Source organism: Sinocyclocheilus grahami, unplaced genomic scaffold (genome assembly GCF_001515645.1).
Source record: "Sinocyclocheilus grahami isolate Dianchi unplaced genomic scaffold, SAMN03320097.WGS_v1.1 scaffold216.1, whole genome shotgun sequence".
In the NCBI taxonomy this organism is placed as follows: Eukaryota; Metazoa; Chordata; class Actinopteri; order Cypriniformes; family Cyprinidae; genus Sinocyclocheilus; species Sinocyclocheilus grahami.
Genome location: NW_015505395.1, coordinates 432,041 through 453,403, shown reverse-complemented (window position 1 = coordinate 453,403; position 21,363 = coordinate 432,041). Strand labels below are relative to the sequence as shown.

Genomic DNA, 21,363 nt, shown 5'->3' with positions numbered 1-21,363 from the left:
AAAATATTATTCTGTACAAAACACAAGGATTATTTTGGGGATTATACATTTTGTATCTTTTACATATTTTTTAAATTATTTTTCTTTTTACATGGGATAAGAAACACGCTTCGAATAAAGCAAAGGCCCATTCCTCCAAAGCTGACCAAAGGAATGACAAAGAAAAGTCTTGGTGCATTCTGGGAAATGTAGTTCCGTCAGTGCTAATAAAAGTCGTAAACATTTACCCGCCCATAAGGTTCACAATAACATCCAGAGAGATTTTATCATCTCTGATGACTTTTATGCAGGCGTTTTTTTTAGTAAGTCATTAGTAAGTTTAGTTAGTCCTTGTATAAATGGCTTTTGTTTTATCCTAAACATAGCGGCAGTCAAACAGAAGACACAGGAAGAATGCGATCAATCCGCCCCTTTCCGAGTTCACACACCCTCTCACTACATTTCCCAGAATTCCCTTCCCGCTGTTCGAGCGATTCTCATCGACAATGCATTATGGGAGCTGTAGTTTAAACTGGCCGTGCCAGCTTGTTGCCTGACGTCTGGACGAGCATTATACATGAGGATCTCTGCAGAGGGAAGTCCATCATAGACATGAAAATAGAGGCCAGGTAATCTTGCTTTTAGTAAACATTTACCTGCCCATAAGGTTCACAATAACATCCAGAGAGATTTTATCATCTCTGATGACTTTTATGCAGGCGTTTTTTTAGTAAGTCATTAGTAAGTTTAGTTAGTCCTTGTATAAATGGCTTTTGTTTTATCCTAAACATAGCGGCAGTCAAACAGAAGACACAGGAAGAATGCGATCAATCCGCCCCTTTCCGAGTTCACACACCCTCTCACTACATTTCCCAGAATTCCCTTCCCGCTGTTCGAGCGATTCTCATCGACAATGCATTATGGGAGCTGTAGTTTAAACTGGCCGTGCCAGCTTGTTGCCTGACGTCTGGACGAGCATTATACATGAGGATCTCTGCAGAGGGAAGTCCATCATAGACATGAAAATAGAGGCCAGGTAATCTTGCTTTTCTTACGATTTATACAAAAACACGTGTTCACGTGGAATTTAGAGTGTGTATGACGATTAAATACGAAGATAAAGCGGACTTTGCCGGTTGCGCAGAGGACAGAAACACCAGCGTTTTATAGCTGCGTTGGTGGTTTTCATGTGAAGCAGCGAAACGACCCGATTCTGTGGCTTTTTATAGATTCTCAGCACTCATTTAGTTGCATTACTCATGTCTGATATGGTAGTTAGGATGTGAATGTTATATATTGGTCGACATATGCAGAAACAGCACAGTTTTCACATAGTAAGACATGAAAAATTAACCGGCCTCTATTATGCCGCAATATTGTGGATGTCTCGTGTTCTGCGGGGATTTCACGTCCACTTTAACTCGATATTAAACCATAAACACATGAATACATGCCGCAGATTCGATGTAATTATGCAACATAGGCGCTGTTGAGTCATTGTCCAATCAGAGGCCAGATTAATGTGGCAAGGCTACAAAATAACAAAAGACAACGTGGCGTTACATATGTAACATTATACAGTCATGTATCTGTTTCACAATTCTTGAAACATTGTAACATTTGAACGAGTGTAGTAGATTTATCTGTAGTAGATTTAGGACTGAATGGAGCTGTCAAAATCATGTGGCCAACCATATGCTGACACTCCATCAGTTTCTATACGCTGAAATGAAAGTGTTATCTGTATTGTTCACCACAGGTGAACATCACCACCATACTTCCCAGCTGAATAAACACTGTACATTAAGACAACTGTTTTGCATTGCAATTTTTTCACCATGTTTTATTAATAAAATGTTTTATAAAAATAGGCAAATGGTATATGATGAAACCCTTCCGTAAACATGTTTAGAACGTAGACAGGAATAAAACTGTGAAGTTTAGTGTAGCAAATGCTTCTGAAGTGGATAAATGGAATGTTATGGAAGCAGAATAGCCCAAACTCTCAAAACTGACCAGTGCATTAAAAACATTAAAAAGACCAGCAAACCTGTTGGTTTTCTTGTAATTCTGTCATTTTTCTCTTCTAGGCGTGTTTGAGGTTTTGGAAACATGTCCAAGAAAAGGGCCAGGTGAGTAAAAACAATATTAATGTGCTGTATCAGAATGGCAGTACCATGTTACTTTGACATATGATGACATTGCAGGGATACCAGAGTCTGTGTAAAATGTAAATACCATAGTAAATTAATTTTAGCATGATATATATCAGGGATCCTCAAATCTGGCCCATGAGATCCACTTTCCTGCAGAGTTTAGCTCTAACCCTAATCAAACACACCTGAGCATGCTAATCAATGTCTTTAGGATCATTAGAAAATCACAGGTAGCTGAGTTTGATCAGAGTTGGAGCTAAACTCTGCAGCGCATTGGCCCCCCAGGGCAAGATTTGAGGAACCCTGATATATATGGACGTGCCATGGATTACCATCACTGTTGGTCAGTGAATTAAAGCAATAGTTCACCCAAAAATGAACATTTAATGAAAGTGTCCTCCCTCTCAGGTCATCTAAGATTCTTCATCAGAACAGATGTGGAGAAACCTAGCATCACATCACTTGCTCACCAGTGGATCCTCTGCAGTGAATGGGTGCCGTCAGAATGAGAGTCCAAACAGCTGATAAAAACATCACAATAATCCACACCACTCCAGTCCATCAGTTAACATCTAGTGAAGTGAATAAAAGAGTTGTGTGGATTATTGTGATGTTTTTATCAGCTGTTCGGACTCTCATTCTGATGGCACCCATTCACTGCAGAGCATGCACTGCTGAGCAAGTGATGGAATGCTACATTTCTCCAAATCTGATGAAGAAACAAACTCATCTACATCTTAGATGGCCTGCGAATGTTCATTTCTGGGTGAACCGTTGCTTTAAGTCATTGAACAATGAGTCTTGCTGTCGTTAAATTGTATCATATACAGCGTTGCTCTCCACATATACAGGTGCATCGCAATAAATTAGAATGTCATGGAAAAGTTAATTTATTTCAGTAATTCAACTCAAATTGTGAAACTCGTGTATTAAATCAATTCAATGCACACAGACTGAAGTAGTTTAAGTCTTTGGTTCTTTTAATTGTGATGATTTTGGCTCACATTTAACAAAAACCCACCAATTCACTATCTCAACAAATTAGAATGTGGTGACATGCCAATCAGCTAATCACCTCAAAACACCTGCAAAGGTTTCCTGAGCCTTCAAAATGGTCTCTCAGTTTGGTTCACTAGGCTACACAATCATGGGGAAGACTGCTCATCTGACAGTTATCCAGAAGACAATCACTGACACCCTTCACAAGGAGGGTAAGCTACAAACATTCATTGCCAAAGAAGCTGGCTGTTCACAGAGTGCTGTATCCAAGCATGTTAACAGAAAGTTGAGTGGAAGGAAAAAGTGTGGAAGAAAAAGATGCACAACCAACCGAGAGAACCGCAGCCTTATGAGAATTGTCAAGCAACACCATGTAGTTCAAAATTGACTAATAATGAATCTGCACATGCTCAGATTATCAGCAGCTCCAGGGTGATATTTTGGTTGCAAGCTTGATTATGCTGTGACATTTCCAGGAATGTGTTTTGAGCGTTAGAAATGTTGAGTGACAGATGCAGTGAATGATTAAACTGAGCTCTGAACTCTTGTGCTCGGCTGAACTCAAGTCAGTTGGGAGAGGTTGGTAGTTTTATTTAAAGGTCAGCCATGTGGGTACTGTATAATTTGGAAGTTACCAGTTATTCTTCATCTCATGTGAGTGAGTAGACAACATTTTAAAAATATTTGTCATTATTTATTTCTATTAAGTGCCTGTAGAGTCAGTGTGAACCCATTTTATTTAGGTGATTTATGTATTTCTGACTGAAATAGGATAATCACACACACACACACAAATACAGGGTGGGAATTGTTTTGGAATTGGTTGGATTGTGAAAAGTGGCTGCTAAAGATCAGAATAGAGCCAGGTGGTTGAAAAATAAACAGACTTTGTAATGTCATCAAGTTTGATGAATGATTATGAAAACAAATTTGTTCTATTTAGAATAATGCACACTTAAGTTCACTCCTTTGCTCACCAAGGCTGCATTTATGCAATCAAAAATAACCGTTTTCTATGTTAATATATTATAAAATGTAATTTATTCCTGTGATGCAAAGCTGAATTTTCAGCATCATTTCACTTCAGTCTTCAGTGTTATCCATAAGAAATAATTCTAATATGCTGATTTGCTGCTCAGAAACATTTCTGATTATTATCAGTGATGATAACAGTTGTGCTGCTTCATATTTTTTTTGGAAACCACGATGCATTTTTTTCAGGATTATTTGATGAATAGAAAGTTCAAAAGGACAGCATTTATTTAAAATAGAAATCTTTTGTAACATTATAAATGCCTTTACTGTCACTTTTGATCCTTTTAGTGCATCCCTGCTGAATGAAATTATAATTATATTAATATTATTAATATATATATAATATATAATTATATAGGTATATATTAATTATAGTAATATTTATAATTATGTATTTTATATTTATAATTATATGAATAAACTAATTAGAATTATATTAATATACTTAATTAAATTATATTTTATATTATTAAATTATATTGTTTTAGACTAATGTACAGTATGTGTATCTGTTACATAAACCATGTGTATTATATTTGCTATGCAATATAAAATCGCTAAAATTATAATCATGAGAGTTTGAGTTGTAAAATGATCCTCGATTTGCACTCCACCAGACTTAATGCAGCCCTTTACATTCCTGTTCTTCTCTGCTCAGCAGGAAGCGCAGCAGCGGCGAGCTGAGCGACAGTCTCACCCCAGATCCCAACAACCTGCTGGGCCGACGGATCCAACACAGCTGGAGGGAGAAGGGCGCACTGACCAAGTGGAAGGGCACCGTGCTGGATCGCCTCAGCGTCAACTCCTCCCTGTTCATGGTTAAATACGACGGATTCGATTGCGTCTATGGCATAGAGCTCTTTAAGGACGAGAGGGTCTCCAACCTGCAAGTTCTTACTGAGAAAGTGGGTGAGTAGGTGGATCTGTTGTGATGCGAACAGGAAACAAGCCAGTGACAGGAAGTAGCACATGTGCAAAGATGAGCAGTTGCTAGTAGTATTTATAGTTCATGAACTAAGTCTGATAAATAATCCTGCTACTAAAACAGTATGTGCTACTTTGGGTGTGAATACCTATGACCAAAATTTCATGATATAAGTAATTCTATATCTCAGTAATGGTATAAAGTCAGTTTTTTAATACTTTTATTCAGCAAGGATGCATTAAATTAATCAGAAGTGACAGTAAAAACTAGGGATGCACGATATTAGATTTTTGCCGATATCCGATATGTCGATAATTTTCAACTCATTTTGGCCGATGCCGATACCGATATATAACTATTTTTAATTATGGTTAGTTTTTGACAGATAAACAATAATAAAGTTCTTTTATAATGACAATACATTGAAGATTTGAAAATAACTATAAATAAACTATATATTAATCACTGCATTTTTTTTCCCAGAAAGATGCAGTGGTAACCTTAACATTTTATTTTATGATAATATTTGTAAATGGTCTAAAGCAAAATAGTTGTAAAAATTCTGAAAATCTTTTAGAGCTCATAATGATAATGATATTAAAAAAATAACATATTAGACATTAATTAATAAATCAGTAGGTATTTATAAAATTATTTAATTTAAGTGTCATGTTTGTGATTTTTGTAAGCTATAGCTTCTGAGACACACTCATGATTTTATGGCATCAATTACTGCTTTATTTAATCAGAAACACGGTCTAAATATTATTTGTGTATTTTGCTTTCATTTTATTAGAAGTAGGCCAACAGCGCCCCCTACAGATTAAAACTCCTTACTGAGCGGCCATTTGGACCCGGGGCAGGCTGCCGCTGCTGCTGCTGCACGTGCTATTACTGTTTACTTTATCGTACACCGAACGCATCATTCTATACGTGCCTTCTCAGTTTAAATGCAGCGATCCAAAACTGTGAATTTAATCATCATTCAGGCAAAATTTTGCTTCAAGAATGAGCCAAAATGCTGACATGATCTAATCGCATTGTTGACGTGATTTAATTGCTAGCACACCCTGAGCACATGTGAGTTAATGTATTCCTCTTATCAGCAAGACATATTGGCATAATTTTTCATATCGGCGATGCCGATATTTACATTTAAAGCCATTATCGGCCGATTCCGATATTGGTCCGATAATATCGTGCATCCCTAGTAAAAACGTTTATATTATTTCAAATAAATACAAACAACTGTTTTCAACATTGATAATAATCAGAAATGTTTTTTGAGCAGCAAATCGGCATATTAGAGGGATTTCTGAAGGATCATGTGACACTGAAGACTGGAGTAATGATGCTGCAAACTCAGCTTTGCATCACAGGAATAAATTACATTTTTCAATATATTCATATAGAAAACAGTTACTTTAAATTGTAATAATATTTCACAGTATTACTGTATTTTTGATCAAATAAATGCAGTCTTGGTGAACTTAAGAGATTTGTTTCAAAAACATAAAAAAATCTCACTGAGTACTGTAATGAAAACAATAATTAGTGTCTGTGGAATCTGTAAAATAATGTTTTTGTTATTATATATTTATTTATTTATACTGTAATGTAAATGTAAAACTTTTTCTTAATCAGTATGTATTAATATTCAATTCAACCAGAGCTCCTAAGCAGGGTAAAATCACTGTAAAACACTTGAATGCTCATTTAGTCATTTTGCTGTTTCCTAACCCTTTGAAGTGAACAACAAGATCAAGGTTCCTCATGACGCAGAGGAGCTGGTGGGAAAAGCCGTGGAGCATCTGTTTGAGAAGGAGGACGGAGAGAAGAACGAGTGGAGGGGGATGGTCCTGTCCCGAGCGCCCATCATGACCAACTGGTACTACATCACATATGAGAAGGACCCCGTGCTCTACATGTACCAGCTCTGGGACGACTACAAAGACGGAGATCTCCGAATTTTACCTGAAGCGGGTAAATAAGCTGATGTTTTTAATAAAACCTTAGTTGAAAGTTTCTGAAATTTCTCACCTTTTATATTAAATAAGTATAAAACAATATGTCTAGATCTAGATGAATATTATACATTAATTTTATAATAGTAACATTTACATTTATGCTTTTAGCAGACGCTTTTAAAGGGGTCATATGATGTTGCTAAAAAGAACATTATTTTGGTATTTGGTGTAATGAAATGTGTTTATGCGGTTTAAGGTAAAAAAACCACATTATTTTCCACATACTGTACATTACTAGGGCCTTTCGCACCGCTTTAGTTCAGAACTAAATGTACAGTACTAAAGTACTGGGACGATTTTGCGCGAACTATTTCCAAGTACTATTTAAAGGGTTGCATTCGTACCGACATTGTGTACTAAGAAGTGACGTAAGCCGGTCGACAGCGTCGTCATTTGTGCGCGGCGTTCAACAACAGAAACAAAGAAGAACAACATTAACAACAGGAGGATGGAGGACGCTGTGAACGGAGCTGTGTTTTTGTTGTGTCTCGTGGGTTTCACAATAATGGGACATGGAAAGTCGACGTATACGTAAATCGATTGAAAGAACGGAAAGGAGGACTAAGAAACGAAAGGCCCTATTGTTTCTCCTCTATGCCCCGCCTTTCTAAAACGCGTTGATTTTTACAAAGCTCATCGTTCTGAAAAGCGAGGTGTGCTCTGATTGGCCAGCTATCCAGTGCGTTGTGATTGGTTGAATACCTCAAGCGTGTGACGGAAATATTACGCCCCTACCATACTGTGATGCCGTGTCCCGGGCGGAGTGACGAGACATAAACATTAAAACCAATTATAAACGAGGCATTTGTTGCATCCAGTGGGGACATAATTAAGGATTATAATGACTTATACTGTATTTTTACGCGTTGCATCGCGCCGCGTAAACATAAAACCATGTCTGCATTTGTGATCGGAGAAATGACAAACAACAAGCGCTACTCTACACTGCTCAAAGTGCGTTTGAATCGGTCAGTGGCAAATTCTTTATATATAGAAAACGTACTTACAGTCTGTGAGTCAGAACAGCCGGCATTGTAGTCTACTCTCCCAGGATCAGGAAACAGTCCTCCATAAAATGTGCTGCACACATCTGAATATTTGGGTTGAACTATTCTGGAACAGTGTTGTAAATACAACTTAACTACTGATTTCTAGTTGTGTCCTCTTTTGGAAGGCCAAACAAAGTAGTTTCGCTTTCACAACGAAACACAGCGTCACACACGGCGGCCTAGAGTGAGCGGAGGCCTGCGGGCTAGAGTAAGCGGCAGCCGGCGGATTTGATGAAGGAGCGTCCGGCGAGCTTGCGGCAACCACATGTGACGACCCCGGGTTGGACTCCGCTTCGTCCATCCACAGCGTGAAGTTGATGTATTTCCTCAGCGACCAGCACGGATCAGCTCTAGGCATAACGAAGTGGATATCGTCCTCTTTTGGAAGGCCAAACAAAGTAGTTTCGCTTTCACAACGAAACACACAGCGTCTTCACGACATGGCGGCGGCAGCAACAATACTACAGCGCGAATAAAAGTTACGCCGCCTTTCTTTGCGTGAACATTTGGGCAGTGTTATGCAAATCTTCCCACATTGTGAGGTAGACATGTGGGGGCGTGTTAGAACGAGGCGTTTTAGGTAGGCGTGGCTGACTCTTAACTTTTATAAAGAATATCTCTTTGGATTTGAGACTTTAGTCTTTGCAACTTTACAGATCTTCTTTATGCACCAAGAGCTTGTAACACTCCAAAGAGAAAGGAAAAATTGAAATCGCATCATATGACATATGATTGTCTGTGACTCGAGACTGGTTTCTTACTAGCCATGTCTGAGAGATCTTGTATCTTGATTTAAAATGATGAAGAATTAAAAAAAAAAAATGTTAATAAAAAGTGTATAGACATAAAAAAAACTACTGAAAATAACAAAAACAACAAAATTACTAAAGCTTTAAAATTCAAATGAAAATGGAAAATATAAAAATAAAAACGGATTCAAAATAATAATTAAAAACTAGTAGTATTTCAATAATATTAAAATAACACTGTTCTTGAGCAGCAAATCAGCATATTAGAATGATTTCTGAAGGATCATGTGACACTGAAGTCTGGACAGCTTTGCATCACAGAAATAAACATTACAATAAAATTACATTTGAAAATATATTCATATAGAAAACAGTTATTTGAATTTGTAGTAATATTTCACAATATTGCTGTTTTTACTGCGTTTTCAATCAATCTTTAATACATTTTTAATCAGCCTTGGTGACAAGGACTTTTTTTTTAAAAACATTAAAAAATCTTACTGACCCCAAACTTTAGATTTTTTATATTATTTTATTAAATTAAGGGTTTTGTGTGTAGTTATATAAATTAATAATATTAACTGTATTGAAGGGATAGTTCACCCAAAAATGAAAATTACCCTATGATTTACTCACCTTCAAGCCATCCTAGGTGTATATGACTTTCTTCTTTCAGACGAATACAATCGGAGTTATATAAAAAAATGTCCTGGCTCTTCCAAGCTTTATAATGGCAGTGAATGGGTGTTGAGATTTTGAAGCCCGATAAAGTGCATTCATCCATCATAAGAATTATTCCACACAGCTCCGGTGGGTTAATAAAGGTCTTCTGAAGTGAAGTGATGCGTTTGTGTAAGAAAAATATCCATATTTAAAACTTCATAAACCGTAATCTCTAGCTTCCGCTAACTGTCGTACGTGCGCTCACGAGAGAGTGGTGTTCCAGCGGATGACGTAGGCATAGCGTAAGCTGAAAGAAGAAAGTCATATACACCTAGGATGGCTTGAGGGTGAGTAAATCATGGGGTAATCTTCATTTTTGGGGGAACTATCCCTCTAATTAGAATGAATAAAATGCATGTTTATTTTTATGTATTTAATATAAAATGTTTAATATTACATTAATTACATTCTATTTATAAAATAAGTCGTTTTAATTCATTCAGTTTACTGTGAAGTAAAGTCGTTCCACCCCTTTGTTTCCACAGAGAATAAACACCTGCTGCCTGCAGACAGGAAGCCCGGTGAGGAAACAGAGAGCCTTGTGGGTAAGCAGGTGGAGTATGTGACGGATAAAGGCGTGAAGAGAACAGGCCTAGTCATCTTCCAAGTTCCCGCCAAGCCGTCTGTCTACTACATCAAATATGATGACGATTTCCACATCCACGTGTACGACCTGGTCAAGACCACCTAAAAAAAACAGACAAAACAAAGAAACCCGAAACGAACCCACACTGCTACACCTCCTCATAGCTTAAGCATCATCACCTCTCATTGTACAGTCTGCCATGCCTCGCTGTGAGGGGTTGGCCGCTGAGGTGTTGTATGAAGCGTCTGTGTACAGGGTTTATTTTGTGTTGATGTCACAGCTTAGGGAGACGATTTTTACAATTGTCATATCAAAACAGTGTATTTATACGTGTGCGTTGGGCATCATTTGGTATGTTTATAATCCCATGGAATAGCTTCCGTTCCCCCTTGGAGAAGGTTGCGTTTTCGTATGTACGAATGTTCAAGGAGTTTTGAATTGTAAATAGTTCTGACCACAGATTAAAAAAAAAAAACTCACTTAAGGGTTTTGTGTGTAGTTATATAAATTAATAATATTAACTGTATTGAAGGGATAGTTCACCCAAAAATGAAAATTACCCTATGATTTACTCACCTTCAAGCCATCCTAGGTGTATATGACTTTCTTCTTTCAGACGAATACAATCGGAGTTATATAAAAAAATGTCCTGGCTCTTCCAAGCTTTATAATGGCAGTGAATGGGTGTTGAGATTTTGAAGCCCGATAAAGTGCATTCATCCATCATAAGAATTATTCCACACAGCTCCGGTGGGTTAATAAAGGTCTTCTGAAGTGAAGTGATGCGTTTGTGTAAGAAAAATATCCATATTTAAAACTTCATAAACCGTAATCTCTAGCTTCCGCTAACTGTCGTACGTGCGCTCACGAGAGAGTGGTGTTCCAGCGGATGACGTAGGCATAGCGTAAGCTGAAAGAAGAAAGTCATATACACCTAGGATGGCTTGAGGGTGAGTAAATCATGGGGTAATCTTCATTTTTGGGGGAACTATCCCTCTAATTAGACAACTACTTACAATTGACTTGTATATAAATGGATTTGGTTATGTAAATGTAATGCATACAGATGGGGATTTCATATGTAAATGTAGGATGTTCAGATCTGCTCTCTGATTGGGTGTATTTGCTGAACTTTTCCTGCTGTGTTTTGCTTCTCAGACAGAGCGACAGTTTTGGAATTCCTCCTGTACATTAGCGCTTCACACAGATCATCAGTTGTTTATTGTGAAGTTATATTCTAGTTAGATATTCAGTATGTCGTTATCAAAAACACATTGTGGGTTTAATTTATTTTTTGGAAAAGATAAATTGTTTGTTTCTCCTGACACAGTAAATCTTTTTGGGCGACCCAATTTGGGATTACAGGAAAGTATTGTTCAGTGAAATGCACATTTCTGTAAATGAATTGTTCTACTTTGAGCTGTGCATATGGATTGAGTTTCTGGTCTGTTTGCCATCAGGTGGATCGTTCTCTGTATATTCTCCGTTGTGCTTTAAAAAAACTTGTACTATATTTCTGCTTTCCGTGTAGACAAAAGGTTTGATGATTTCAAGCCGTTTGAAATGTTCAAGGTTTCATGACCCTCAGCAGGCTTCTGCGGTTTTTCTTTCTTCTAACTGTGAACGAGTAATTCTCTCTGGCATCTTTGTAAATGTGTTTAATCGTGTGGTCTGCGAGCTTCTGCCGGTTTCTTTGGTTCCTCAATTTCATCATTTTTTTTTGCTGCTTTTTACCAAAGTTATGTTTCAGTAGGTGACGTTGAGGAGTGTCAAACTATTCATCCTGACTGTTTGTGTAATGATGTTATCGTAAATAATAAGAGATATTTTTTGCACTGAAATTTGTTCTCATGGTACTTTTTTTCTATTTATGGACTTTTTAGTCACACATAAAATGCACATAATGTAAAAACAGTTTAATGACAGTATAGGGATGAGAATCTAAATAAACTATTTAAAAAAATATCAGTAATAATTAAATGAATAGATTTTTTAATGATTTGCCACAGCAAAATTGTGTTCTAAATGTTTATATTCATTGTCATACGAACAAATACCTATGAGATCCACTAACTCAGAATAATCTGTGCTGAATATGTATGAATGTTTCAGCCATTTAAAGCAACTGTTTCGGCTACAGAATAGAAACAAATAATATTATAAAAAAAATAATAATACAACTTTGATTTAGAAATGTAAGAACATAATTGTGAATTGCAGGGCCGGCCCTAAGCGGAATTTTATTTGGGGGCCCCTCGGTGCCGCCAATACAACTGATTATTGTCAATGCTTGATTATTCGCACACTATAAATCTCACACCCATTATCAATTGTATTTGTTGTAGCTGTGTTGCATACATCATACCAACGTCTGCCTGGCATGTTTTTACCCTTCTACGATTTTTAATTGTAACCGTAGCAAACCCACAAGAGTGGTCAGGTGTTAATTTAAAATACAGTACTAAGTGGCCTACTTAAGGCGGTGTACTGAAAAGTAGCTAAATAAACCAGCAGACAATGCATTTATGAAACAGAATGTTATTTTAACAACATACATGATTAAACACAGCATCAAGTCATCTGTACACCTAAAAAAAACAACTCTTAATCTGTAACTTGCAAATTGAGGCATAATGATATTGGAATATAATAGCAAAGACCCTATAAGCTAATGTAAATAATGTTAAGCTGTTATCAGTTCCAAGTTTATGAAACCGAAGCTTATTTTTCAATACAAAAATATATATCCAAGAAAGTTTTGCACAGCTAGTTTTAGATAAAAGTTTTGGTCTTCTAAGTAAAATGTTACATTATGATCGATTTCAACCCTTTGACGCAACGTGCGATCCAGAGAAAGACGCGCTCAGTATCATAACTGTTCGGTGTTTTCAACCACATAAAGTTTATTTTTGGTTTCAGACATTTCAATTAAGTACTAGCAAAAAAATACATTTATAGTTTGTTAAAAACACTTATTTCTCTGGAAAGCGGCAATAATAATCCGTGTTTTATTCCTATCATATACACATTGTGTTGGTAACTATGAAGTCTACTCTGTTTTTCTTCCAGTTCACTGGCCACTTACTTTCCTGTATTTTGGAAGAAATGGGTGAATTTACGTGATCCGTTAATCCGACAGATCTATTATAGTGTCCAGCGCGCATTATAGATCAACTAACATGGTCATTAAGGTTTTTTAAATGACAAAACAAACTAATTTACACATTTAATATTGCATTTTTGTATTATTACCATTGTCCATTGACATGACATATAAAAAGAGATAGAAAAAAAACAAGCTGTCATTTCATGTACTCTTGGGGGGCCCCTGGTGGCCAGGGGAGCCCTAAGCAGCCCCTTAGTTCGCTTATGCCTTCTTGGGCCGGCTCTGAAATACCTTTTTATTCTGTGGCGATGTAAACTCGAAATTGCGAAAAAAGTCAAAATTGCGAGTAAAAAATGCGGATTTTTCTCGCAGTTCCGAGCTTTTATCTCGCAATTATATGTTTATATATATATCACAATTCTGACTTCATTTTCAGAATCGCCAAACAAAGTCGTAATTACAGTGGGATAGCTGTACACGTGCATTTGTTTCTGCCGTAAAGCGGTCCGTCCTTTTCGTGGAATTTCTTACCTGCTCACCAAACTGACACAGTACAGACATTTGTAAAAAGAAACCCAGTATTGTAAACAATAGTGACAGACCTTCAGCCTACTGAGCACTGAACTCTCGGTCATTATTATCCAGCGCGCTGGATCTCAGGGTCAGTCACGCTTTATGGCTCTTTTCTGTATCAGCAGTACACTCACATGCAGTCAGAAGTGGCATTTCTCAATGCACTCGCACTGGATTCACACCCTGAGCTTCTGATCGAGGACAGCAGTGAAAATGAAGGGGTATTTGGGCTTTTTTCTGCTGATCGCTGCCCTCACGGCCTACATGTGGAGAGATACGTTTGATCCAGGTCAGGACAACAGCTTTACGGTGTTATTATGCTCATTTTATTATTGAATGCTATATTCTAGTCCTTAATTTGCCATGACTAATATCAACATGTCATACAGTAGCCTACTTTGTGGAATCCTAAAAAAAAGATGTTTAATGCGGTAACACTTTACATTAAGGTGCATTAGTTAACATGATTTAACTACTTTAGTTAACATGAACTAAGCATGAACAATATTTCTACAGCATTTATTAATCTTAATGTTGATTCCAACATTTAGGCGACTACTGCATTATTAAAATCAAAAGTTTTGCTTGTTAACATTAGTCAGTGCACTGAACTAACATGAACGATGAACGACTGTATTTTTATTAACTAACATTAACAAAGATTAATAAATGCTGTAATACATGTATTGTTCATTGCTTGGTTCAATATATTAACTAACATTAACTAATGGAACCTTATTGTAAAGTGTTACTTTGAAAGCTAATTGTTTCTGCAGTTTTTTTATTTGCATGTTACTATATGACAACTATATTTTTTAGACTGCTTTAACATCGGCTTTGCTTCCAAATTTAACTCAAAATACCAAGTGTTTGCAAGTATTCCACTAGAACTTTAACCAACTAAACTTTAGTCTTGAAAACGGTTGGCAGACTCTTTTATTAGGGTTATGTAACTTATGGTTCGTTCATATCAATGTAACCTTGGTTAAAATACATGTGCTGATGATCTAGAGATTTAACTTTTGTGGTTACTGAATCATTGAAAAAAAAAACTGAATTGAAGCTGTCTTTCTGAAATATATAGAATTAAAATGACACTTTAAGAGAACATTTGAACTCTGTAAAGCCTCACATATGAAATAATACTAAAAAAACATTTTAAAATGAAAATGTATTGGGAAAAGAAAAAAAAACCCTATGACCATTTTATTCTCAATTTTAAAACTCAAGTTTTATTCAAGGGCCCAAACAGCAAAAAATGCAATTTACTGCATGTATTTATGTAGCCAAAAAGTAAGATGAAATTCTGATAGCATGTAATGTAAATCTGTGAGATCTTTATAACAGTATAGTAGATACATACATAAAATCATATAAACATCATTTGCCACTCTATATCTGCCAATAATGCGTCTTAGTAAGATGATATTTAAATGTTTAGTTTTATGATCAAAACATATAATGCAATGCAATACAATGATGATTGAGAGATAGAAAAAGCCTGACAATCATATTTGAGACTAACACTTGAACATGATTTTCTAAAAAATGATGTATGGATAATTAAGTAAACCTTAGTCGCTCCAGTCCAGTAAGTGTTCATCTTGAAATATTACTAAAGATATGAAAAGTTTTTTCATATATTTACTTTATTAAAATCCGTAAAGATTTGACAGCAAAAAGACATGCGAAGCACGAGCAGAAGGTGGACATTTAACAGAAATGTTTTGATCATGTTGATCATTCAGGGTCCTCAGAAATTTGCGCATCAAATATGATACAGTAGGCTTTAGATTGCTTCTAGCTTTTATGTTTTGGGAGTTCAAGCCTTAAGAAATCCAATGATCAAGTGGTGGCTGGGTTAAGTTACCTGAAACGCAATGAAATGTCCTGAATTACATCGAGACAGTGTGTTCCTGCGCATAGAGTCTGTTCGGGGGGCCCGAGTGCTGATCACAGGGGCCAGTTCAGGGATTGGGGAGCAGATGGCCTACCATTATGCAAAGTTTGGAGCTCAGATCGTCATCACTGCCAGACGAGTAGATGCTTTAAAAAAGGTCAGTTGTTTTGTCCCAAACCAGTTTTTAAACAATGGTGTATTAATGCTTTCAAAAGCTCAAAACATTTTAAGATATTCTCTATAGTGTTTCCATTAACAATGGACTGTGATCATATTTGTGTCAAATAATGCAGAGGCTGTAAAGCTGAGAATTGGTAGAATTCTATGTAAGGGGAGCAATAAAACAGTGATTTTACATGAAAGTAGAAACTGAGCAAATGAACGTTAGAGATTTACAGAAATCCTGCGCTGCCTGCGTCTGTTCAGGTGGTGCAGAAGTGTGTGAAACTGGGCGCTCAGAAGGCGATGTATGTGACCGGAGACATGTCTGACCCCGCCGACCCCGAGAGAGTCTTCAAATACGCTGTGGAAAAACTGGGTGAGAAATGATTGCATCACACACTGCATGTGAAATACATAAGCTATTTGGAATAATAGAAGAATCGTTTTTGAAAGAAGTCTCTTCTGCTCTCCAAAGCTGCATTTACTGATTTCAAATACACATGGCTCCCGAAATCCTGACGCCTGACATCCAGGGGCTATGGTGTTTTCCAGAAAATGTACCAAAATGAAAATCTAAGGCTATGATTTCATTTAATAAATATGGGCACTGCACGTTTCAAAGTCAAAACGCAGCAAGGGAACTGACTGTCTTCAGAAAGGTTTCTATGGCATTTTCTTTTCATCTTAACTAGGCCTGGGGGCGATAAAACGGTATCGATATTTATCGACGGTAAACCTTCTTCGATAACGATATCAAAATGTTCGATATAGTGCACGATATAGGCACGTGCTATGAGTGACGCAGACAGCACACACAAACACGAACATGAATGCTGTGCCTGCCTGTGATGAGGAGATAATAATATTATGCAATAATTGTTTATGCAATTTACGAAATTATATTTGATTTATATGAATTAATTTAACGTAATGCATGTTTTATTTTTATAGACAGTTATTTCCTTGCGTTGACAATTTAATGTGCTGCATTATTTTGCTCATTGCGCCCTTGGGAAACGAGCCAAAAGTTTAACCTATTGAATCTGCATATAAAACATTAGAAATTAGATATTTGTTTAATTTTTATTTTGTGTTTAACTGTTAAAACAAAACAAAAAAATGTGTTGTTTGTGTCAATAAATTGAGTTAATTTAAAAACAGTGGTTAAATGTAAACATTTTTTTCTATTGCTCTTTGTTTTAAAAAAGGTTATAAAAAATGTCAATAATTATCGATACCGAACGATATGAAACATTATATCGCTGATACATTTTTTAGCTATATCACCCAGCCCTAATCTTAACTATAATAAAGTAGCCTGATAAAGTAGCATTTATGAGCGCCACCTAGTGGCAGAGAATGATTTTACATTTTCAATAAGGCTTTCTGCTGTTTATGTTCAGATGAATGCGAAAATCGACCCGTGTTTTTACGCAGCAAACACGTAGAGTTGTAAATGTGAAAAGAAGCTAATCTAAAAATCTAAACAGTTAAGACAGTAATACTTATGTGTTTTAAATTAATATAAGAATTTATACGTTTGACTCATCCCTTTTCTTAAAAATGGTTTAAAGAATGAAATGTGATGTTTATTATTTTTGTTTTGTGATTATATTTTGTTTATTATAATGACCTTTTGTTTTTGTGAAAACTCGTATCTGAACTGTAAATCATGTAATTTTGCGGTTTAATATGTTGCCATAGTCATTGCCCTGCCCTCACACAGTGTTCAGTTTATTTGTGCAGCTCTTAAAAGGGGTCATAAAATCCCTAAACTGATTTTGAAAAATTCTGCAGATACCCTGTAAATAATTAAATTAAATTCCTTCCTTGATATTTGTTGATATTTGTGTTTTGAAAATGATTTGATTGACATTTCAACTCCTATCCAAGTTTCTATTTAAAAAAAAGAAGTATTTTTTTTACTTGGGCTAGTTAAATTTATTTCGAGCTACCAAAATCTGAAGAGTGCCTTCCTGAAGGGCTACCAGGGATTTTAATTTTCTTTTGTAATATATAATAAAATGTGATTTCTGTGATCAAAGCTGAATTTTCAGCATCATTACTCCAGTCTTCAGTGTCACATGATCCTTCAGAAATCATTCTAATGATTTGCTGATTTTATTATAAATTTTAATAATTCTTCACAGTATTCATGTTTTTACTGTCTTTTTCATCAAATAAATATAGCCTTGGTGGGAGAAGAAACATAAAAAAAATCATAATTATTCCAAACTTTGCCGAATGTATTCAGCATGATACTCCTGATGTCCATCCTGCAGGTGGGCTGGACTTTCTAGTGTTGAATCATGTTGGAAACACCAATGTTGAACTCTGGAAGGGAGACGCAGATCACGTCAGGTCACTCATGCAGGTCAAACACAGGATTTTGTTGCTGCAGTGTTGCAATGTGTGGATTTCTTCATTTTCTTTCCACACTGATCTCTCACTTGTTGCAGGTGAATTTTGTGAGTTATGTGCAAATGGCCGCAGCTGCTCTTCCTGTTCTGGAAACATCTGGTGGATCCATCATTGTAGTGTCTTCAGTGGCAGGTGAGTCTTTAACTTTGTTGGTGCACGTTCAATTAATGTTAATCTAGATTCAGTTTTTCTGCTGGAACTGAAAAAGTTCAAAGCACTTTTGGCTCTTTTCGTCCCTGATTCAGGTAAGCTGGCGAGTCCGTTTGTGGCTCCGTACACCTCTACCAAGTTTGCTATGAACGGATTCTTCGGAGCGCTGCAGAATGAACTGGCAATCAGGAAGAGCAACGTGTCTGTTTCCATCTTGATCCTCGGACTGATAGACACAGAATCAGCCATGAATAAGATCAGGTTGGTTTTCTGTTTTAACTCTCCACTGCAGACAAAAATGATGACTTGGGAGGATTTTTTTTATTTATTTTTTTGAGTTTGTAATATTAGAAATGCTATATTCAGTCAAAGTAGTAACTATTTTTAATTAACATAACCATGTTTTATTCACATTTATCAAGTAAATTATATAATACAGGTGCATCTCAATAAATTAGAATGTCATGGAAAAGTTCATTTCAGTAATTCAACTCAAATTGTGAAACTCGTGTATTAAATAAATTCAATGCACACAGACTGAAGTAGTTTAAGCCATTTTCTTGAATCAGCATTTCTATCATATAGCAAACACAGTATTTCGTGTTTCATAAATGCAACATGCCTCTGAATTTACAGTTTGTGCCCTAAATGTTTAATGAGGTTGCTGTCAATTTTGTAATCTTTATGTGTTGCTGTTTTATGGGATATCTTAAAATGGTAAGAATTATGTTTATTTACAGTGGGTATAGAAAACAATCACCCCCTTTAAAATAATCACATTTTGTCGCTTTGCAGCCTGAAATGAAGACGGACACAGTTTTATCCAGCTGTATTTATTCTGTGCAACTTATAACAACCAAGTGAAAGATTTAACACTATGTCAGAAAAAAATTAAAAAACAGAATCACTGAGTTGGAAAAATGTAAATAGTTTTCTGAGATGAATCTGAAGATAACCTAAAGAGATTTTTTTTTTTAATTATTATTTAAATATTATTTATTTATTTACGTATTTACTATCATTAAGATGATCAGTTGTTTATTTATTTATTCTTTATTATTATTATTATTATTATTTTTAATGAATTTATATATTTATTTATTATTAAGAACTTGTCTTTTGTGAAACCTGTTTTGTTTTGTTGAATATTTTTGTTAAAAAAACAAATATTTTAGCTAAATTGTTTAAAAAAGATCACATTACAAACAAAGAAAAAAATGCCATTATCACTTTGGTTATAACATGCAATTTGCATTTTTTTTTGGTAATACTTCACAGTAAGGTTCCATTTGTTAACATTAATTAACTGCATTGGTTAAAATGAACTGACAATGAAAAATACATTTATTAATCTTAGTTCATTTTAGCATTTACTAATACACTATTAACCTCAAAAGTCTGTTAATATTATTTTATGGACCTGAGCAAACATGAACTAACAATGAACAGTTGTATTTGTATTAACTAATGTTAAGAAAGATACAAAGTGTTTTCTGTCCAGATCTTTCGAGGACATTAGTGCGGTTCAAATGCAATCAATGATCCATTCTATTCTGTGCATCACTCAATATATTTTTAGGAAGCGGTTTATGAATTCATTTGCAGTTTGTCCTCAGGCTCATTTATCTTGTTACCTTGGTGATCTATTATAGTGGACAGAACAATGTGCTAAACATAACTATCGACACCAGACGCCACTCATCTTCTTCTGGATAATGATTCATCATTCAAGCAACTTCACACACACTGACACAACCACACAACCGAAAAGGAACATGTCTGGACCATAGTTTTCTTTTTCTTTTTTTGAATATTTACTACATGACAACTAAGCACTTAAGCACTTATTTGCATTAACGCATTAATTTCACTGTCATACAGTCAATATAGTTTTTTAAATGCATCATAGTAGTAACTGGCTGAATCCCCCATAACTGTATTCTCTATCAAATCTCTCTGCAGAGGATTCACCACGATGACCGCCTATCCCGCCAGTGAAGCCGCTCTGAGCATCATCAAAGCCGGGGCGACCCGTCAGAAAGAGGCCTACTACCCCTGGTTCCACTACTTCACCTGCCTGATCAATAACATCTTCCCCTTCATGAAGGACATTCTGCTATCAAGCCTCAGCGCGGAGAATATGGACTAAAACATCAGCAGAGTTCAGACATTAAAGCAACTGTATGTAAGGCTTTTACCTTGAAATCGAAGTTTCAAAATCATTCTGTCTGTTCTGAGATTGTGTAAGTTGGTTGACAAGATCCGAAATTCTGCTAAAAGGGCTGATCGCTTTACACAGCAACAAATGCATGTGTACAGCTATCCGCTGGATTAGGACAGCGATATATTTACCAGACTGAATTCCACTCACTTAACGGTAGGAAGCGCCAAAGTCACAAAAATCCATAAAACTACATTCAGTTGCTTTTACAAACAGGATTTTCATTATTTCCTAAGAACATATGCATTGTGATGAATGAATGTTTTATGTGCACTTGAGGCAATTTTTGCATTTTAGAAATTAAAAGGCAGCAGGTCACTGTGATATTTCATTTATTAATTTAAATATTATATTATACCCCATTATAAAGCCACATGTGTAAGACAAGCCATCACAACATTGTAAATATTACAAACACACAATCAATTCATTATACTTATTAGTCACAGAACAAATAACATTCAACACAAGATGGACAAAATGCTATTAATCACACTTAAGGAATTATTTATTGCTTAAGAATTCTATAAGGAGGACATTTAAGAGCTAGTGCTTAATTATTAAAATGCTTGTGTATTTATTTGTCTGGCATTGTTGAATTA

General features: G+C 35.8%; 2 protein-coding genes across 5 annotated transcripts; both read left to right on the top strand.

Moving 5' to 3' along the window:
* Nucleotides 1–519: 519 nt before the first annotated feature.
* LOC107596226 (spindlin-W) lies at nucleotides 520–10,690 on the top strand. Of its 4 annotated transcripts, none has more exons than XM_016286903.1 (5): nucleotides 520–608; nucleotides 2,070–2,111; nucleotides 4,831–5,078; nucleotides 6,844–7,077; nucleotides 10,128–10,690. In XM_016286903.1, exons 2-5 carry the CDS (start codon nucleotides 2,092–2,094, stop codon nucleotides 10,331–10,333), a joined length of 708 nt encoding a protein of 235 aa, XP_016142389.1. In that variant the 5' UTR covers nucleotides 520–608; nucleotides 2,070–2,091; the 3' UTR covers nucleotides 10,334–10,690. The 4 variants fall into 4 exon arrangements, with proteins under 4 accessions (XP_016142389.1, XP_016142387.1, XP_016142388.1 ...); XM_016286901.1 differs by having other exon boundaries at nucleotides 593–608; nucleotides 4,828–5,078; XM_016286902.1 differs by lacking the exon at nucleotides 520–608 and adding an exon at nucleotides 927–1,015.
* A 3,272-nt stretch (nucleotides 10,691–13,962) lies between these two features.
* hsd11b1lb (hydroxysteroid (11-beta) dehydrogenase 1-like b) lies at nucleotides 13,963–21,342 on the top strand. The gene is made up of 7 exons (XM_016286899.1): nucleotides 13,963–14,196; nucleotides 15,834–15,964; nucleotides 16,234–16,345; nucleotides 18,252–18,343; nucleotides 18,429–18,522; nucleotides 18,636–18,801; nucleotides 20,503–21,342. Exons 1-7 carry the CDS (start codon nucleotides 14,121–14,123, stop codon nucleotides 20,687–20,689), a joined length of 858 nt encoding a protein of 285 aa, XP_016142385.1. The 5' UTR covers nucleotides 13,963–14,120; the 3' UTR covers nucleotides 20,690–21,342.
* The last annotated feature ends 21 nt before the right edge of the window (nucleotides 21,343–21,363 follow it).

Coding starts and splice junctions, on each gene's coding strand:
- hsd11b1lb (XM_016286899.1), top strand. CDS start 14,121: ATGAAGGGGTATTTGGGCTTTTTTCTGCTGATCGCTGCCCTCACGGCC. Junction 16,346..18,251: donor ATACGCTGTGGAAAAACTGG/GTGAGAAATGAT, acceptor TCCATCCTGCAG/GTGGGCTGGACTTTCTAGTG. Junction 18,802..20,502: donor TCAGCCATGAATAAGATCAG/GTTGGTTTTCTG, acceptor ATCTCTCTGCAG/AGGATTCACCACGATGACCG.
- LOC107596226 (XM_016286901.1), top strand. CDS start 2,092: ATGTCCAAGAAAAGGGCCAG. Junction 2,112..4,827: donor ATGTCCAAGAAAAGGGCCAG/GTGAGTAAAAAC, acceptor TTCTCTGCTCAG/CAGGAAGCGCAGCAGCGGCG. Junction 5,079..6,843: donor AGTTCTTACTGAGAAAGTGG/GTGAGTAGGTGG, acceptor AACCCTTTGAAG/TGAACAACAAGATCAAGGTT.